Here is a 21570-nt window from a genome sequence, read left to right as displayed (position 1 = left end):
TTCCCTGTATTCTGAAGCACCTCGTGACTGATGGGTCGCCATAGAATATAGAACCCTACACCTTAGGCTCTCATTGAACTGGTGACACAATTATTTTTTTCCACAATGCCGAAGATGATTGGATGTTGATATGAGATGTTAGTATGACTAACATTGTGAATGTGCTTTATAGATTAGTTCATTACATATTTATTCATTAATTACATTCCACCCCGGTGAAGAAAGTTAAATATGCTACTTGTGATTTATGTTTTAGGTGTAATAAGGAAGTATATAGTTTCTTACATTCGGTTGAATATGTGAGACGGTTAAAACATTTTTTGGATAAAATTTAGTGAAGTTATATTTATACTTAAGATTCCATTTGACCATATGATATTTTTATTGTAATATTAACGCATTATTTTAGAGTTAAAGTTAAACAATTTTCAAATTTATTTTTTTGAGTTTGGCTTTAGCATTAGCTGGGATATGCCTTGCAGTTCCACGGAAGAATTATAGCAAATTGAATATTCAAAGTTGGCATGCGAACATGAGGTTATGTATTGCGTTAGAGAAGATAACATATAATCTACAAAATATTTATCCTTTCAGTTAAAGTTTGTAATGCGTACATGTATTGCAATTGTTCTAATTGTTAAAATATTTTACCAGACAGGGGTGGTGTGATCCCAAACCGCGGCACGAACTGAATGTTTTGGTTTAATTGCTCTTCTCCATTTCGTTTTTCTTCTTTATTTATTTTTAGGTTGGGCGGGATGGGATGGATAGGGATCGAGTTGGACGTTTTGATGGAATAAAATATATATTGTATTTTATAATGAATGTATCATTTATTGTTGATTTTCATTTTTTCAATCATTATTTAAAGATAGAAAAACATATTCAAAAATCGTCAAAAATTGTTTTTACAAATACGTATATAAAACAACAAAAAAAAAACTCAAAAAATCCCAAAAGATACACAATACAAAAATCCCCAAACCCACTCTCCCACCCCTTCCGCCAGCACCCTTAAGGGGACTCAAAAATATAAATTCTATACTAAAAAAATTATAAATGTTAAGAACAATTCAAAGTATATCTAGATACAAATATTCCAAATACGGAAACTATTTGCTAAGAATAAAAGAATAATTATCTTGTAAATTATAGGTAAAGCTTTTCCATAACATATCTTGTTATCAATTCATTATGCCAACCTACTATATTAATCTCTCTATTGTCTTTCCAAGTTCTTGCAACACATTTACACGCTACTGAAAACACCAAATGAACAAAAGCAATTTGAATTTTATCCAAACATAACCACCCTCAACGAAATCAAATTACCCAACAAGACAATCGTTTGGTCTAATGGTAATGCAAAGTTATACAATTTTTCCAAATCAACTTTAATTCCTTGCCAGAATGATTGAACTTTAACACAAGTACAAACAGCATGTAAAAAAGTTCCAATACATGTATCAGAGGTAAAACGTAAATCTAAATGACTAAATCCATATTTTTTTTAGTTTCTCTGCAATCAAATATAATTGATGTAAAAAATTACAATTCACCATTCCATATCTTTCATTAGTCAACTTAATTACATTTTCCCGATACATATTTGCCCAATCATCTTCAGGAAACATAAACACTAAATCACTTTCCCATTTAAGTTTAGATTTATCCCAATCTGCTTTATCCATATTATCTTGTAACAAATTGAACAATACCAAAGTGTAACCCTTCTTCAGTACAGAGGAAATAAAAGACTCAAATCTCATTAAAGTAGGTAAATCAATGTCGCTACCATAATGATCATTTATCAAGGCTCTAAGTTGGTAATACACAATCAAAGAATTTACTGATACATCAAATCGCTCTCTCAATTGATTAAAAGAAAGAAATTGTCTCTTTTCAAAACAATTCTGTATTGTTTTTATACCTTTAAAATCCCAAATCTTGAAATAATTATTAAACATTGAAAAGGAAATAAGTTGGTTATTATACAATGTGGTTAAAATTGGTAATTTATCTTTTGATCCCAAAACCCTATTTTTAAAAATCCAGATCTTAACAAATATTTCAATAGCGGCATATCATATTCCTGTAACAAATTCAAGTTCCAGCGAAATATAAATTCATGTACCTCGACCTCAGAAATACATGTCATTTCTACCTTAGCCCAGCTAGGAAGTTTATCTAAATCCATCAACCTACTAATAAATTTCATCTGGACCGCTTAATACTAATTTTTTAAATCTGGTAACTGAAGTCGACCTGACGCATATTTCCATGTAAGTTTATACAGTGCCACTCGAGCTAATTTTTCCTTTCCATAAAAACTCCAGCACGACCTTATTTTAATCTTGAAAAAAAGCCTTTCGAAAGTAAATAAGGTATTAACTGAATTAAATATTGAATTCGAGGAAAATATTCATTTTAATACAATAGACCTTACCAATCAATGTCAATGGAAGATTTTTCCACTTAATCAAATCTGCTTCAATACGTTTTCATTCAGGCACATAATTTAACTGATACAATAACTGATAATTAACATCTCAAACACACCTAAATATTTTTTTTTGTCCAACTTAATTTGGTAATAATTTTAAATTCTGAATAATCTCCTATTTCAACTGGTAAAATTTCGCTTTTATTCCAAATAACTTTATATCCTACCAGTTCTCCAATTTCGACAAACACTCTTGCAACTGCTTCAATGACCGTTCCGGTTTCATCAAATATATCAATAAGCCATCTACAAATAAATTAATCATATTCTTCAATCATAGCCTTCATCCCTCTAATTTCATCATTTTGCCTAATAGTGTGTGCTAATGGTTCAATAGCCAACGTATATAAGGCTGGAGGCAATGGACAACCCTGCCGAGTTGAACGATTCAACCTAAATCATAAAGAGATCCGACTATTTGTCACCACGCTAGCAGTCGTGTTCGTATATAAAGCTTTAATCCAATAAATAAAAAAAGAAACGAATTTCAAATGTTCTAACACGTTAATAATAAATTCCCACTCTACCCTATCAAAAGCCTTTTCTGCAATAATTTCAACCACCATAGGATGGTTAAACTGCTTTTGGTATGCATTGACCAAAGTAATTAATTGAAGAATATTATCTAATACATTTCTGCTCTTAATAAAACCTGTTTGATCAGTATGCATTAACTTAGGTAAGGACGTAGGAAGTCTATTAGCTAATACCTTGACTATAATTTTATAATCTACATTTAATAAAGAAATGGGTGTATATGAAGACACTTTTAATGGATCTCTAACTTTTTTGGAATAACAGTTATTAAAGCACTTGAACAAGATTCTGGCAACTTCATTTCTTCAGTAACATGTTTTAACACATCTCCACCTACATTAGGTAAATCATCATAAAGAAAAGTTATAAAATTCAACAGGAAATCCATCATCCCCTGGGACTTTCCAATTGGCATTTCCTGTATCGCTTCCTGAATTTCAAAATCTGTAGATGGAGATTCCAATTCCTGAATATCTTTCTCTTCTAATACTGGCAACCTTAATTTAGATAAATAAGATCTACTAGAACCATTATCCTGCTTCTCCTCAGAAGTATATAATTTATGATAGAATGAATAAAACTGATCATTAATTTCCGGAGGCTTATAGGTAATTATTGAATTCTTTTTAACGGCTTTAATAATCCGAGATGCGTGTTCAACTTTCAAGTGCCAAGCAAATACCTTGTGAGCTCTATCTCCTAACTTATAATAATGTTGTTTAGTTCTATTAATTAAACGCTCAAACTGATAAGTTTGTAAAGTATTATAACATAATTTCAATTTCGCTAATGCAGCTTATTTTAAATCTTCGGTCACATCCTTCTGAAAATCTTTCTCTAACTCAGCAATCTGGTTTTCCAACTTTAAACTCTGCCATATTCTGCTTCTTAAATTTCGTAGAATACCTAATAACCTGCCCCTTCGAATAAGCTTTTAAGATGTTCCACACTACAAAATAACTATCCACAGAATTAATATTCTCAGACTAAATTAAAGATATATGCTCTTTAACAAAAGTAACAAACTCTGGGTTTGTTCAATAACATTGCATTAATCCTCCATCTACATGACGAACGTACCACTTCTGAAACTTCACAGGAAATAAACTAATAATTTATTGCCATTGCAGGCAAAATCTTCGCTAGGATTCTCCAATAGAATAATACCTAGTGTCGCCGAGAATATTCTCCCAGAATCACAGTGCGGCTTTCGCGCAAACAGAGGAACCACTGACATGGTCTTTGCCCTCAGACAGCTCCAAGAAAAGTGCAGAGAACAAAACAAAGGACTCTACATCACCTTTGTTGACCTCACCAAAGCCTTTGACACCGTGAGCAGGAAAGGGCTTTGGCAAATACTAGAGCGCATCGGATGTCCTCAACATGGTTATCCAACTGCACGAAAACCAACAAGGTCGGGTCAGATACAGAAATGAGCTCTCTGAACCCTTCTCCATTAACAATGGCGTGAAGCAAGGCTGTGTTCTCGCACCAACCCTCTTTTAAATCTTCTTCAGCATAATGCTGAACCAAGCCATGAAAGACCTCAACAATGAAGACGCTGTTTACATCCGGTACTGCACGGATGGCAGTCTCTTCAATCTGAGGCGCCTTCAAGCTCACACCAAGACACAAGAGAAACTTGTCCATGAACTACTCTTTGCAGATGATGCCGCTTTAGTTGCCCATTCAGAGCCAGCTCTTCAGCGCTTGACGTCCTGTTTTGCGGAAACTGCCAAAATGTTTGGCCTGGAAGTCAGCCTGAAGAAAACGGAGGTCCTCCATCAGCCAGCTCCCCACCATGACTACCAGCCCCCCCCCCCCACATCTCCATCGGGCACACAAAACTCAAAACGGTCAACCAGTTTACCTATCTCGGCTGCACCATTTCATCGGATGCAAGGATTGACAACGAGATAGACAACAGACTCGCCAAGGCAAATAGCGCATTTGGAAGACTACACAAAAGAGTCTGGAAAAACAACCAACTGAAAAACCTCACAAAGATAAGCGTATACAGAGCCGTTGTCATACCCACACTCCTGTTTGGCTCCGAATCATGGGTCCTCCACCGGCATCACCTACGGCTCCTAGAACACTTCCACCAGCGTTGTCTCCGCTCCATCCTCAACATTCATTGGAGCGCATTCATCCCTAACGTCGAAGTACTCGAGATGGCAGAGGTCGACAGCATCGAGTCCACGCTGCTGAAGATCCAGCTGCGCTGGGTGGGTTATTTCTCCAGGATGGAGGACCATCGCCTTCCCAAGATCATGTTATATGGCGAGCTCTCCACTGGCCACCGTGAGAGAGGTGCACCAAAGAAAAGGTCAAGGACTGCCTAAAGAATTCTCTTGGTGCCTGCCACATTGACCACCGCCAGTGGGCTGATATCGCCTCAAACCGTGTATCTTGGCGCCTCACAGTTTGGCGGGCAGCAACCTCCTTTGAAGAAGACCGCAGAGCCCACCTCACTGTCAAAAGGCAAAGGAGGAAAAACCCAACACCCAACCCCAACCAACCAATTTTCCCCTGCAACCGCTGCAACCGTGTCTGCCTGTCCCACATCGGACTTGTCAGCCACCAACGAGCCTGCAGCTGACATGGACATTTTACCCCCTCCATAAATCTTCGTCCGCGAAGCCAAGCCAAAGAAAGAAATCCTCCATCTACATGACGAACATACCCCTTCTGAAACTTCACAGGAAATAAACTAATAATTAATGGTCTGATAGAACACTACTTTTATATTCAACTTGCTATGCTCTACCCTGTAGGTGTGCTGATACCAAAAGGTTGCATCCTAGAAACCTAATCATGTCGTGATGAATAAAAAAATTCTTTCACTGTAGGATTAACCTTCCTCCAAACATCTACCAGATTTAAATCTTTTATCAATGCTTTAATCTGAATTACCATCCTTGATTTCCTTATACCCTTCGGGAACCTTCCAATAAAGTATCCAAAACACAATTAAAATTTCATCCAACTAAGATATTTTCATTAGCTTGAGTTAACAATAAACAAACTTCTGAAATAAACTGCTGATCTATATTAGGAGCATAAAGATTAAACAAAGCAAGATTCACCCTTTAAACTCGACCTAAATTTCCCTCTGAAGATTCCAATTCAAATGATAAATTGTTATGAATAAAAATCGCCACTCCTCTTGCCTTAGAATTAAAAGAAGAAAAAAAACCACATGCCCAACCCAAACTCTTTTCAATTTCAAATGTTCATTTTCAGTCAAATGTGTTTCTTGTAAAATTAAAATATCAATTTTCATTTGTTTTATATAAGTTAATACCCTTTTTCTCTTAATTGGATGATTTAATCCATGAACATTAAATGTTACGAAATTCAAAGTAGACATTTTACTATTAATGTATTTACACTCTATAAAATAGCACTCTCCTTTATAATCCTCAATAACACATAAAAACAAAACCCACCCCTCAATTAAAAAAATATTTAAAAACCACCCACCAATAAATCCCACCGAAAAATAGTAACAGCCTAAAATATGGGTGTGGTAATCCCATTAGTCGCAGATGATAGTCAAAGGTATCAGTGTTATCCACCCCACCCCACCCCCAGCCAGATACACATTCATTATGTAATTAAAAACACTCAAATATAGTAAATATATTCAACCAAATGATTCCTTGCCCAATGATTGTTCTGGATATTCAATGTCAAGAGGACTCCGTGTCCGTTCTTCTTCCTTTCCATTCTTCCCATTGTCATCATTCTTTCTATACCCATTCCAATTCCCATTTCCATTCCCGTTTACCTTCCTCTGAGATGACGATGGTGAAGATGGCCCATTTCTTCATAATTCTGGAAATGGTTTCGCAAAACCCAAGTCTCAAAAAATTGAGATTGAAAGTTTCCCTAAAAATCCTTCAAATGTAGCCGATCCAGTTCCAAACCTTTAGGAATAAGCTGTTTACCCAGTACTTCTACGATCCAATGCTTAAAAATGTTTATTGGATCAGAAGCTTCCAGGTCCTCTGGATGACCAACTATTTTCACGTTATTTGTCTCGATTTTAATTTCCAATGAATCAATCTTCATCAATAAATCCCTTTGAATCCCACAATCTACAAAAGAACTTTCTACTTTTTCCCCTTTTTCTTTATTGCGTTCCACCAGATTTTGACATTCAGAAAAGATTGTTTCAATTTTTATCTTGTATTATCTTGTATAATATCAACATATTTTATACATCTGTTAATATCACTCTTAACTATAGTCATTTATTGTTTCGTAGTTGACATTTATTCACATAAATTATTTATTTTTATTTTCACCTCCATAAATCCTTGGGTTATTTGTTTTGACATATTATCCATTTGAAAAGCAATCCCTTCCAAAACAGTAAATACTGAGTCCAATGCAGATGCCATAGCCACTTTTGGAGGTCTGCTTTCTTCAACTGCTGGCTCCTCCTGTGCAAATTCCAATAAGGTAAATTCTTCTTCTCCTCTAGTCACCATAAATCCATTGACTGTGCGGCTGGTGGTCTGGACACCCGACGCTGGCACCCTGACGTAATCAGAGCGCCGGCGCTCGGGCTCCCCCACAGCCCGCACCTTTTCCGACGATCACGGACCAGGGAAGATCCGCGCATGCCCGGTAGAATTGGTCATCCGACGCTACACAGCGTACCCCAGCAATGTCTCGGGCTCACGGGCCACTTTGTCAGTCGGGCCACCAGCGCGCACGGCTTCAGGTGCACGCGGATCGACCACGACCGAATTGACCAAAGTGCCGGCGCCATCTTGCGCTTGCTTGATCCGCGCCTATGTCATGCTTGATCGGGCAGGAGTCTTCTGAGGATTGGAGACTCCCAACAACGACTCCATGTATTCAGTTGTACAGATAGGCCTCAGATCTTCTATACTTTTATATGGTAATTGCTTCTGAAGTTGAGGTTTAGATTTCTTCACATTGAAACATTTGAATCACTGTTCACTGTTCTTCGAAAAGCTGTAAATATTATTTTTAACCACTTTTATACTTTTTAATATCGGGTATACTCAATTTATTTTTCTTCTTTCTTTATTTTTTGGGGAGTTCAATACAGAATTGTCTGGGGTTGGAGGGATAGGGGTGGGGTTGGGTGGTTTTTATGGGATAAAATATATATTGTATTGTATACTTAATGTAACATTTATTATTGATTATAAATACATTTTTAAAAATATACTATATCCTTCCCGGCTCATAAATTTCTTTTTTATATTCATCTAACTGTCTAATGAAGAGTCTCCTAAATACCCCAAATGTTTCAGAAACTATCACGATTTCTGGTGTCATTCCATTTCAGGCAACCACAACTGTATGTAAAAACCTACCTGTGAAGTCTACCCTCAACCTTTCTCCTTTCACTTTGTACATATGTCCTCTACTGTTCACTATTCCTGCTTTGTGACAAAGGCATTGAATGTCAACCCTGTCTGTGCTTCGAATAATCTATTAAGTCTGCTCTCATTCTTCTTCGCTGAAAAGAATGAAAAATTCCTTCTCTGATAACCGTGGCTCATAAGACTTATTTTTCAAACAATGCAACATCCTTGCAAATCTCCTCTTCCCCCTCTCCAAAGCTTCATTCACATAATGAGGTGACCCGATGGAACACAATACTCCGTGTGGACTCAGCAAAGATTTGTAGATTTGCCACATGACCTCTGGACTATTGAACTCAATCCCAATATTAATGAATTCCTAAACCTCATTTCCCTGAAGAGCTATGCTATCAACACTTACAGCATCTTTGAAGGTGCATGGATTTGGGGCCACTCTTGTCATCGACCATTAATCCTTCTTTTATCCTTCTGGTTTGGCCTTCCAAATTGCATCACCGCACATCTATCCTGTTCATCTCCACATGCCACTTTTCTGCATAACTCTGCATCCTTCCCCTTTCCTTTTGGAACCTACAGCAACGTTTAGCACCATTCAGAACTCTCCAATTCTTTTCTTGTTGTTCTTCTTCTTCTTCTTGTTCTTCTCATCCTCTTCGTCATATAAGATTTAGCAAAGTGGCCGAGTTTCTCACAATAGCTGTAGGTAGCCAATCGAGCCAGGCACTTCTGTCTGAGGTGCCAGCTCTTATCACAGAAGTAGCATTTTACAGGAGTTCACCCTTGTCTTTCCTTCGGGTTCCAGCACTCCTGGATGTTTCCTTTCTGGTTTCTAGCGTTTCACTGAACCGCATGGCACTTCTCAGTGTTTTGGCTAGAGTGACTGCCCAGTCATAGGATAAGTCCTCCGTCTCCAGCAGTCTCTGTCAGATGTAACTGGAATTAATCCCGTTGACTAAAGCATCCAACTTCAAGGCAGTGCAGTGTTGTTGCACATTGACTGCCCTAACATCACATTCGTTTGCCAGTGAGTCGAGGGTCAGTACGTAGGCAGCAGCATAATTTTCCCCGGGTTTCTGGCGTCTAGTCAGCAACTGGTGTCGAGAATGCACCACATTCAGTGGCGCTGCATAGTAAGCAGTCAGACGTTCCCGGCCTATAGCCAGAGTGGTGGATCCTTACCAAATGGCAAAAGTGACCTCACCCACAGAGAGTTCAGGTGACCCCACTGTATTGGCCCAGTGACTACGTTGTTTCAATCCATGTAGTAATCAAAACAAGAAATCCAGTGTTTGAAAATTTCTCTGCCCTCGGGGCAGACTTCCCGATTATCAGCCGCTCTGGCTTGAGTGCTGCATCAATTTCTGCTAATAAAATTGAAGTGCTAGTTGATGAAGTCGACAAAGACGATGTGGTCAAACAATAATCATGACTTTTATTAGCAGAAACTCATGGTACAATAATGAAAGACAATATGTGCATATACAGATATATCCAAGGGGAGTGTCCTTAACAGTAGAGATAATGCACAGCCAATATTAGTATCGCAAGGATCGGCAGAGGGGATACAGGCATCTTGGCAGACATTCATGACAGTTGCCAGACATGTATAAGCATAACTTCTTGTGCGAATATTTACTTGTCGCTCAGTGACATCAATATGAAGGAGCTGGTCATTGATTTCCCAATGATGGGTAAACTACACTCCTCTGTTAATATCAGTGGAACTGAGAGAGGGAGAGAGAGAGAGAGAGAGAGAGAGACAGACAGACAGACAGACAGACAGACAGACAGACAGACAGACAGACAGACAGACAGACAGACAGAAAATCAGACAGAGACAGAGAGAGAGAGAGAGACATGAGAATTCAGTTCTGAACTTTTAACCGTTCAGCAGCAATAGCTGCGACTGCAAGTGTACAAGCTCGAAAGCTTGTGGAAGAATCAAATTTTTGAACACGGGTTGTGAGTGCTTATTTCAGCCTGGTCCAACGATTTGTGGCCCATACAAGAGGAAATTACTGCCTGCCATTTGTTTTACTTGAAATAAGAGAAATAAAAAGAAACTTTGTGGTGACCTTAACGAAAGAGGCCTCTGGCCTCGTAACATTCTGCTGTCTTGAACCACATTTACAGGCGCATCGTTCAAAGTATCCGGTTGGAGGCCATGCTACCTGGTTCAGGAAATGTCCACTCAAGACCGAAGGAAAATGCAGACGTTTGTGAAATGAAGTGTGACAAGATCGCACAGTTTACTTTCCATCAATTCCGCCATCAATTTCTGCTCCCTTGGAGAAGCACACAATATATTAAAAGGCTCGAGCTACGCTGCTGACACTTCGATCACCCTGCATCCATGGAGAAATTAAACCATACGGTTGCGGGATTACCACCTGATTCAATAACTTATTATTTTTCACCGTTATAAGAATGTTCAACGAATCAGACACTGAAATAATTAATTTGACTTCGATCTTTTCCAAAATGAATTTACCCGCAAATACAAACTGCACTGCGCTTTCTTTCTTCCAACTTTCCATGGGATAACAGGTTGGCGTGTTCCTGATTCAAAGAAAGGCAGAGAGGAAACTCTCTGTTTTTAAATGCTGGTGGAATCCGATATCCGAAACGCCGACTTTATTTTCCTCCCTTGAAACATATGAATAGTATTTTTCCCGGATATTTCATCACGTTGATCATCTCCTTCCTGAATTTAGACTGAGTCACTGCATAAATGCAAGTGTTTGTGACGCAACTCAGAACCAAGAGCATGTAACTGGTTTGGTCCACGATAAAAATCGGGCCATTCTCAGTGTTAATGATAAACCGCTGTGAAATTTGCATCCACAGGAAAAATATTAAATAGGGCATCCAAAGCAATATGAAGTTTCCTGATACTGCAAAGAGTAAGACAATGGACTTCCTTCGGCTCTTCACCTCGGAATCATCCTGATCCGCATAATTCTTGGTGCCTCTCAGGACCTTGCGGGCTCTCGTGGCTGCAACAATATGCACGACCGTCAGAACATTAAGCAGTGATATCAGGAACATTGGGAGTAGAGGAGTGAACACTCGATGAATCCACAAGAATGATATCCATCCAGGATGGGTCCAAGGCTGACTTCCGAAATCACAGAACCAATCTGTGTTACCCACTGTCAATATGGGTTCAAATAAAAAGAACCAAGGGATGTTTTTACAGAAGAACAGCGGGAACACTATTGCTATCACATTGCGGGCTGTTTTACAGGAGCAAATCCTCGTCCTCAGCTTATGGCAACAGATCATCACATATCGGTCACATGTAAATGCGAGAGTCAACCACACGGAAATATCGGTGGTGGCGTGAATAAGAGTAACCTGGAAAGCACACACCTGGGTTATGAAGAGGAACGTTGTAGGAAAGTATAATTCGTTGATACGATACAGTATTACGTCAAAGACAACGACCAATAGATCCGCGGTTGCCATGGCCACGAGGTAGGTAGAGACACACCTGGACAGACCGCAATTCCACCGCGAGAGGATCCCAATGGTCATCACGTTCGCTGTAACATGAGAACAATGCATGGTCACTATATATCAAATAAGGCGTTTATTACACGTTTACCAGACATCTTACTGTGATGGATTGAGCATCGGCAATGATGCCACTAAAGGAAACATAACAGTGGCAAAATTAACAATTAACCCAACATTTTGCACAGTATTCATATCCCATCTCTAATATGGCAGAACTGCATTAAATGTTCGAAATTCCCCGTCAAATCATCCACCCTCGACACTTCTTTTGACGATGTTCGAACCATGATTTACACTCCACTATCCGCAACATTGCTAACTTTGCCAATCATATTAATGATATTATTTCCTCATTATTTATTAACTTCCTGTTTCTGCCATATGAGCTGGTCCACACGTCAGCAGCGCTTTTTCTGTACAAGGTGGAAACATTGGATTGAAAGTGACAGATATAATTTAATGGAGGCAAGCTTGAAATGTTGCATTTTGGAAGGACAAACCAAGGTAAGATGTACACAGTAAAACGCAGGGCACTGAAAAGTGTGATAGAACAGAGGTATCAATGAATATCGATACAGAATTTCCTGAAATTGACAGAAGGGTTAGTTGGGGTCAGGAAAAGACGTTTTAGTAAATTAACCTTCATAAAAGTAAATAATGACTACCTAAGTTGGCAAATTTCTAATGGATATGGGTGACCCTAAACTTGGCGTATTGTGTTCAGTTTCCGTTATCTCATGAAAGGAAAGATATCAATACGTTTGAATGTGTGCAGATACTTATGAAGTTTTTGCCAGAATTCATGAATTGACATGGAGGGAAAGTTAAACAGCTTAGATTTATGTTACCTGCAGCGTAGAAGAATGAGGAGAGTTTTGATAAATTAATTGCAAATAATCTTTTATTCCACCGAGTAGAGATGTACACAACTGAGAACATGCAGTAGGGTTGAATCAAAGACGTTTGGAAGAATGAGGAACTTCTTCACACAAGAATTTGAATGAGCTGCCAGCTGAAGTAATGAATGCGGCATCAACAGGAACATTTTAGAACTATTTGGACAGGTCCATGGGTGGGAGGGGTATGCTGGGGTCTGAACTGGTACACTTGAGTGAATCTAGGCAGAACAAACCTTCAGTATAGATGAGAAAGATGGAGGGGCATATTTCTAGGTTATAACGTTCCATGGTGCTCTTTGGTCAAATATACAGACGGAATCTGTTTCCACACACGGAATCGGAAACTGAGCTTCTAATTCAATACATTACTTCACTCGAAGATTGGAAGGAACAATGATTGGCGTGTGCAATACTCGGTGAGTTAAAAATGCATTGTTCTATCCGAGGGAATACCATGCACTGATTTAAAAAAAGACATAATGAATGTAAGGCCACCCCAGACATATTTTGCTGAATCGCCCACATCACTGTAAATTATTATGTTTTATGTTAAATATAAATATGTTTTTAAAAGGGATAAACTGTGGGGGTTTGGTGTAGATCATTTCACAAAAGACGTCTCATTGAAAATGGAAGAGCTATGCATATGCAGAGATTTCAGATTCACATTGAATTTACAGAAACAATGAAGAATGCTTATGCAGACTGACTTCACAAGTCGGTGTTGTGAAGTAAATAGACTGTTGTCTTTAAAGAAACCGATGCCCTGACAGAAACTGATTCCGGTGCCAGCAATCTGTCTGGTTTCAGTTTGCTGTTCTAAAAGAAATCTTTTTTTTTGCAAAGAGAGAGAGACACACAGAGGGAGAGAGACAGAGACAGAGACAGAGACAGAGACAGAGACAGAGACAGAGACAGAGACAGAGACAGAGACAGAGACAGAGGGAGGGAAGGAAAGGAAGACAGAGTGAGAGAGAGAGAAAATTCAGTTCTGCAGTTGTCTTTGACGGCTGAAACATGGCTAGCTGGCAGCTTGTTGAAATCCCGTTTTGAAGACAGGTTGTGAGTTCTGAGTTCAGCCTGTTGAAATTACAACAGATCTTTACGAGATGAAATGGCGTGTTTCTCTAGAAATAAAGGAAACAAGAGAAATTCTGTGGTGACCTGGTGTAAGAAGTTATAATTTGGAAAACACATGGTGATGCAAGACACTTATCGGAGGAAGTCAGTTTGAGTGTGTGTCAAACAAACAACAAATCTCTCTCTTTCTGAAAACAATTAGAACCTTCCTGAGCCTGATAAAAATTCATAAATGTTAAATTATGTGCACAGTATAATAATTACCTGATACCAGTGAACATTTGAAATGAGAACAGAATAACGAGAATTTTCCTCAACATATACAAATTACATACAAGAATTAGAAGGGGGTTAAATTAGTAATAAGTTAAAGTTTGTTCCTGATTTTATGTTCAAAGTAAATTAAAAGCAACTCTTGTGTAAGTTTGTTTGACTTGGTGAAATTCTATTACTACTAGGTTTTGAAGTCCTCCGGACTCGTAACAGGAAACAATTTAAAATCAGCAGCAAGGTAACGAAACACATGAAGTTAGTAAAGATACGTGGTGTGAGGTGGAATATACTGAAATATTAGGCAATCTCACTCTCATGCACTTGCTTCAATGAACTGACGCTAAAATAATCGTAGGGTAGAACCGATGTTGATATGCAGGCGAAATAATGATACAACATGGAGAGATGTGCCAGATAATTACTCGCTTCTCCAGCATGGAGATCGATACAGGGCAGAGATGTCAGAGCATGAATTGTTTTCGAATATTTGATTTTACTCGGAAGAAAGCGTGAAAATTAAAATTAAACATCATGAGTTGCTGTAAATTGGAGATGCGGCCAAATTCCTAGAATGTAACAACCGCACGTAACGGAGAGAGACAACACAGAGAATATAGAACGTGGATGTTGAACATAAAATAACGCATGAATGTATCCGTCAGCACTTTCTCTGTCAAAGATTGACCTGCTACATGTGATTTAAATATCCTTCCTTGACGTTGACACTGGTATTAGAAGTCCCTGATCATCCACAAATCTCATATAAGGTATGAACATTTATCTTGGCGCACCTTCGCCTCCGATGTTCCATATAAAATTTTCTATAGAATTAAATACATTCTAATCCAAGGAATATTCAGGCGAACACTTTCACCACCTCTCAAAACCTTCTGCTTGAACTGTGTAAGGCAGCGACCAGTACTGTAAACAAGACTATATCTGTGCCTGCTCCCGGTTGTATAGAATGCTTTTGACAACCTGAGCTTTCTTTATTACTACTTGCATACGGATGGTAGCAATTTTAAGGAGTATTGTTCTCCATTTGTTAACGCTCTCAGGCAGCTAAACCAAGATTGTTTTTTAAGTTAACAAACCCATGGATCAGGATGGAAAATGGAAACATGAAGCCGTGTTGTTAACCGTATTCGGTTAATATTATGTCAAAGTGAGAGGGATCTGATGCATGAAACTGCAGGGCGAAATCACCGGTTCGAGGAACAGCAACGAAAGGAAATGAAATTATATCATGAATATTTGAAGGAAAAATGAACAAATGTCTTATTCAAAACCAAAGCCGAGAGTAGAACACACTTAACTTTTTATGTGGCGAGAGGGAATTGTGAAAGAGGGACAATATCAGGGCAGTTTCCAAGAGGGATGCAGCCTTCCTGCAATCGCACTTCGATGGAATTGATTCTGTGTTGGAGTGAAATCCTTAGGGGAGCGGCTTCTCGCTGCTGTTAAGCGAAATGTGCGTGGAGAAGAATGATTTGTCCCGCTGAGAAGCAACACTGATAAGCTGTGTCTTTACTAAGTGCGGTCCAGCACTTGGAAAGGAGCGAGGATGTGTATGAACAATATCCTGCCCTTCCTCCTAAAGTAGTGAGAAGATCATGATTAAAGGCGCTGCTGACGCTGTGGCACGACGTTCTGGCGATGTGCCCGTGCACAGCAACGTGGAAAGTCTATTTTATAATAAAAATACGAAGTACCTCTTATAAGATGTTACCTAGGGAAGCAGAATGGGAGAGGTCATCTGTTCATCAAACAAAACTATAAAAGTGAACATAATCGCGTTTATAGGTCAGATTAAACGTAACACGTGGAAAATGAATTAAATTAATTCAACGATCTGAGTGTATTTTTTGTTCGTAAAATGTGAATGGTCGGTTGCAAAAAGCAAATGTCACCGAGACCTATTCTTCAAAATAAAAAACCTGCCGGTGGTTCAAATTAACAGCAATGCATTTCATTGCTATCAACAGAGCTAATTTAGCAAATCTGACAAATATAATTTAGCAGTTGTATTTCAAAAATCCCCATCATTATAACTCCGGATTCAACTGAATAATAGCACCTGTAACCGGTTGGCAAAAGTCGCTCACAGAAATCTAAAAGGATTTAACGTTTGAAAAAGACCATGTAGAATGAAGAAAATTCCATTATCTTCACCACATCTAAAATATTGATCCGATATATCTGAGTTCCATCCATTTAATTTTTGAGGCGCAATATATAATTCATTTAAAACATTATTCTGTAGTAATCTATATCTAACGTTAATTGTATTAGACTGAGCAGCTTTACACAAATGTCGCCAAATTTGTTAAATTATTTATATATTTAAATCATGTCCCCCATCTGTTCTTTGGCCCAAATAAACATAACGTAAATTGTAATTTCAGATATTCTAATGAAATAAACTTTTTGACATTCCGTCAGTAACCAATTGTTCTAATTCTATACAGACATTTTTGGTCCTACTTTTACTATCAAATATGATCTCAATTGAAAAATCAGAAAAAATGAGTATGATGTGGAATATCATATCAAATTCTCAGTTCATCAAATGAGATCAATCTAGTACTCTCATAGCAATCCCCTACTTTATACATTCCTTTACTATGCCATATGTTTAAAAAACGATTATCTTTCAAAGTCAGGAGAGGATTAACTAATTCGAATTTTTGGTGAGAGAGATCTTTAATCATTTTCTAATTTAATTTGATTCCAAATATTAATCAAATATTTAAATAATGTCAACAGTCATTAACCTTGGCTCCCATTTGTAAATACATTCTTCAGCTGTTCCTTCTCCAACTTCATCAAACTTAATTTCCACCCGTGACAGTTTACTATTTCCAAATGTGGAGGGAAGAATACTTAATTGTATTGCTTAATATATAATTCTTAAAATTATGAAATTATATTCCACCTAGTTCATATTCCCATGTTTATTTCTTTCACTATTCTCACCTTCATACCTTTCCAAATAAATTTTATTGCTTGTTTACTTAATTCCTGAAATAATATTTTTGGTGGTATTGAAATTGGAAAACTCTGAAGATATTTATTTTAATACAATTAACCCCTTCAATTAAAGTTATAGGTAAACTTATCCATCTTTTCAAATCCTCATTTACTTTCTTAATGGAATATAATTGAATTTATATAAATATTTCAAGTTATCTGTATGTATTGCTAAACACTTAATCCCAGCGTTCGACCATGTTTATTGAATATCTCATTTGAATAGTGAATAATCACTGCATATCTTCACTTTCTTCCCAATTTATTTTATAACCAGAAATTTTTCCACAACCTTTCAGTTGCTTATAAAGTCTAGCTAATGATAGTTGTGTCTGAGTCAAATATACAAACACATCATTTGCAAATAATCTTACGTTCAGTTTGATTTACCACAAACTCTTTTAGCCGTTGATCAATACAAATAATTTGTGCAAGTGTTTCTATTGCCAATGCCAACAAAGCAGGAGATAAAGGATAATCTTGCTTAATTGACCTAGTCAAATTAAATGATTGAGATATCTGCCCATTAGTTATTAATTTAGCTTTAGGACTTCTGTAAAGTGCTTTAATCCAATTTACAAAATTAAATCCAACATAAAATTTACTTAAATCTTTAAATAGAAAAATCCTATTCGAATTTATCAAAAGCTTTTTTTCTGTACCTAATAGAACTGCTACACTCATATCTTCTCTTTTTGTGCTTCACAAACGATACTTAATAATCTTACTATATTTTCAGAAGTTTGTCTATTTTTAACAAAACCAGTTGATCTATATGTATTAATTCACATAGACAATTATTTATTCTATTTTCTAATAACTTCGCTTTAATTTTATAAACAACATTCAACAATTAAATTGGTCTACATGAAGTTGATTTTAATGGAGCTCTGTCTTTTTTCGAAATGACTATAATTATTGAAGTTGAAAAATTTTCTGGAGAAGCTTATGCACTCGACGCTTGTTCTATTACTTGTTTTAATAAATGAATTATTAAATCTTTAAATTCTTTATAAAATTCCACAGGAAATCAATCCTGTCCTGGAGTCGAATTGTTCTCTCAACTTTTAAATGTTTCCTTAACTTCTTGTTCAGTAAATAGTCTATCCAAATGATCTTCATCTAGGTCATACAGACGTTCAAGTACGTTTCGAACAGGGGCGGCTAAAATCAATGATTTGTCCAGATAACAGACGGAAAAGGTCAACTCTTTCATAATCAGGGGCAATCACTTACCTGGGACCCCGAAAGCAGCAACAATCGGGTAGTAAATCATAACTGTCTGCAACATTGGAGGTAACGAGGAAAATGGATAGACAGTGAATGGAAGAAACATCTTCGCGATCATGGGGAGACTGACAGAGATAGTTCTGTGCAAGAATGCAGCTGAGAACGGCTAGATATACAGCGTTCATCTCTTCCATGGAGACTGCGGCCCTCGGATCATTAATAAACAGTCATTGATATTACTTCTAGAGAAATGAGCGTCGCATAAACATCGTTAACATTCTTGTTTGTGCCAAACGATGCAGATGCAGCAATTTAAAATAACGTTTGGGAATAACAAAACCGTGGCGGACAGTTCAGCGCCAACCGTTCAGCAAACCGTGACGCCCCTTTGTGTTTCACCGCCTTACTATCCTGCACCTACCGTCCAACCCACGATATTCATCACACAGCTCGATATTCCTTCCAATTTCAGCATCTAAAGACTTGATTATCGGCATGAAAATGTTATGATAATCAGTGATCATGACATGAGGGGTCGGTGGAAGGGAAATGCCAACCTCCACGTATTCGTCTCAGCACAAAAACCAAGGTCGCAGGTTTCCATCACATTTCAGCAGACGGACGCTGACCTCTCCATCAGCAGAAGCGCTCGATCGTTTATTTTGAAAGTTTGATCATTAGGCTTCATGCACCTCAGCCCGCACATCAACACCGAATACAATGGACAGATTAAACTAAATAACGTCCGATTGGCAGTTACTTATCTTGCGGTTTCCTTCATGTTCATGCGTCGGATCAGAAGCCGATTTGTTTTCTTCAATAAGCCTCTCATGTTTACGGGCAGATTTTTACCATCCGTGTGTCCTGTGGACCTGCCTATGACAAATATATTAGTTTTTTCTGTTATACCTGCAGTGGATATGGTCCTGGGTAAAGTCATACGATGTGACGGGGGTGGGGGGGGGGCTCTCCTGAACAGCTGTTCCAACAATAGCCACCGCTCTTTCACGCATCTACAGGATTGTTAAATGCAGTTCAGGAGGACACTTTCTGCACAAAGGAGGAAGATGTAACGGCACAGCCCAGGGAACTGGTCATTCGGCCCACTACAGTATGTCTACACCAACCATGATATCCATTTAGAAATACCATATCTCTCCACGAGATTGATGTCCCCCTGCACATTCGTGCGCCTGTTAAATGTTTCTGGAAATTCACTCGGGGATCTACTTCCACCACCTTCAGCGCACTGGTATTCACTCGCATTCCACTTCAGATTCGTGATACCCGTTCACCCAGTTTTTGAGCAACTGTCCTGCAGTCCAATATGAATACTTCCACTGCAGTCGCCATCAAGCGAAGGCCTCCGTCGGTTCCTTATCTCTTCTCACCAAGTCCGTTGAATATGCGTTTCTGCAGCTGAAGAGCCCTTCATTAGTCCAGTGTAATGGTCACCACCTCTCACAATCTTGTAGACCTCTATTAAGTCCCTCATCCTTCAACGCTCCAAAGGGAAAGGTCCCAGCCCTGCTTGCCCCAAAATACTCATTTTCCATTCCAGGCGACATCCTGGTAAATCTCCTCTGGGCCCTCTCCATTTCGAAATAACGGCACATGATAAGAAAACTCTAAGAGGGGTCGGGGGGTGGGGGGGGGGTTTAGCCTCCTTCGTGATCAGCGGGCAAAAACCATAAAATATACCCAACAGTGTTCAAGAAGTTAATGTCCAGTGTTATAGATTAATTTAACATGGCTGATGAAATGATGGACATGTCTTCCGAATTGGGAAAAATTTTCAACTTCGTCTTAAAATTCGGACAACTGCAGTGCTGGTACCAAAGGCCATCTTCTTGTTGGCTTAAAGTGTGTTTAGCACATCCAAATTTACCATTCAGACATGCTCCAAAATGGATTAATTAAGAAATGAATTCCACTAACAAATATTCCCTTCTTTCGATAGTTGGAGTGCCATTACCCTTTCCTGTTTCCAAATTAACCGATAATTTTGTTGTTAAACATACTTCGAGATTTTAGTTTCAATTTAGAATTTTTTTTGGATCCATAGATTTTACTATATTATGTAATTCTTTTTTCCACTTTCTGTACAAGTTTCTGCTTTTCACGAATGTTTAAGTTTGGTTTTCAGACTTTACAGGATTTATTTATTGATAGCATTTTAGGTTCATATGAGCAAATATATTTAAATTTCTTTAGATACATAAATTGGGATTTTTTAAAAATTCACTATTATTGAGAATTCCTCAGGTCCTTGCTATAAACACAATATGAGTGATTTCAAACTGAGCCAAAAAAACTGATATCATAAATATATGATTTTCTATTAAAGTCTAGGTATAACTCCCCAAATAAGATTTAAAAATTATGGGAGCAAGATCTTCAGTTCCCATTCGCAGAAACTACCGAATTCTATAACCGATTTGAGTTTTGTTGTAAAAAACCCTGCACAGACACAAAACTGTATAAATCAGAGCCACTGATTTTACGGACTGCCTGACCTAAACATCCCTGTGATGAGCAGACAGGAAGCAAAATTCAGAACATCCTACAAGAGGGTGAACCCTCGCAAGATGCCAGCCCCTGGTGGCGTTCCTGGTAGGGGTTTGAAATTCCATGCCAAGGATCTAGCTGGAGTGTTCACTGATATTTTCCATCTCCGAATACTGCACCTGGAGGTTTCCACCTGCTTCAACAGCGCATCATTCATCCCAGCGCTCAGGAAGAGCCAGGTTGAGCTGCCTCAATGGCTATTGCCCAGTAGCACTCACATCTACTGCACAAGGTTGAGGGGTTGGTCAAAGTCAGAACTAACTCATACCAAAATAAAGATCTGGATCACTACAAATAGCTTACTGCCATGATCAGGGAGATATATAACCTGGTTCGGTGGTGTCACAACAAAAACCTTCACTTCATGGTTAAAAAAAATTAAGGAACAGATTGTCGACTTCAGGAGGAGGAAATCAGGAAAGCACCAACCAGACCTCATCAAGGGGTCAGCAGAGGAAACGTTTCAGCACCAAATTTCTGTGTATCAACATCTCTGAAGATCTATCCTGGAGCCTCCAGATCGATGCAATCATGAGGAAGGCTCGCCAGAGGCCACACT

At 38.2% G+C, this 21570-nt stretch overlaps 1 protein-coding gene across 1 annotated transcript; it reads right to left on the bottom strand.

Annotated features, from left to right (window-relative positions):
• Positions 1 to 11046: 11046 nt before the first annotated feature.
• On the bottom strand, positions 11047 to 11949 carry LOC138765500 (probable G-protein coupled receptor 139). Its single transcript, XM_069942529.1, has one exon. It carries the CDS (start codon positions 11947 to 11949, stop codon positions 11047 to 11049), a length of 903 nt encoding a protein of 300 aa, XP_069798630.1.
• Positions 11950 to 21570: the final 9621 nt, after the last annotated feature.

This window comes from Narcine bancroftii, chromosome 5 (assembly GCF_036971445.1).
Source record: "Narcine bancroftii isolate sNarBan1 chromosome 5, sNarBan1.hap1, whole genome shotgun sequence".
NCBI lineage: Eukaryota > Metazoa > Chordata > Chondrichthyes > Torpediniformes > Narcinidae > Narcine > Narcine bancroftii.
The sequence above is the reverse complement of the archived record's forward strand: the minus strand, read 5'-3'. Positions and strand labels throughout refer to the sequence as shown.

Excerpts from the sequence above, each read along its gene's own strand:
- LOC138765500 (XM_069942529.1), bottom strand. The coding sequence starts at position 11,949 with ATGACCATTGGGATCCTCTCGCGGTGGAATTGCGGTCTGTCCAGGTGT.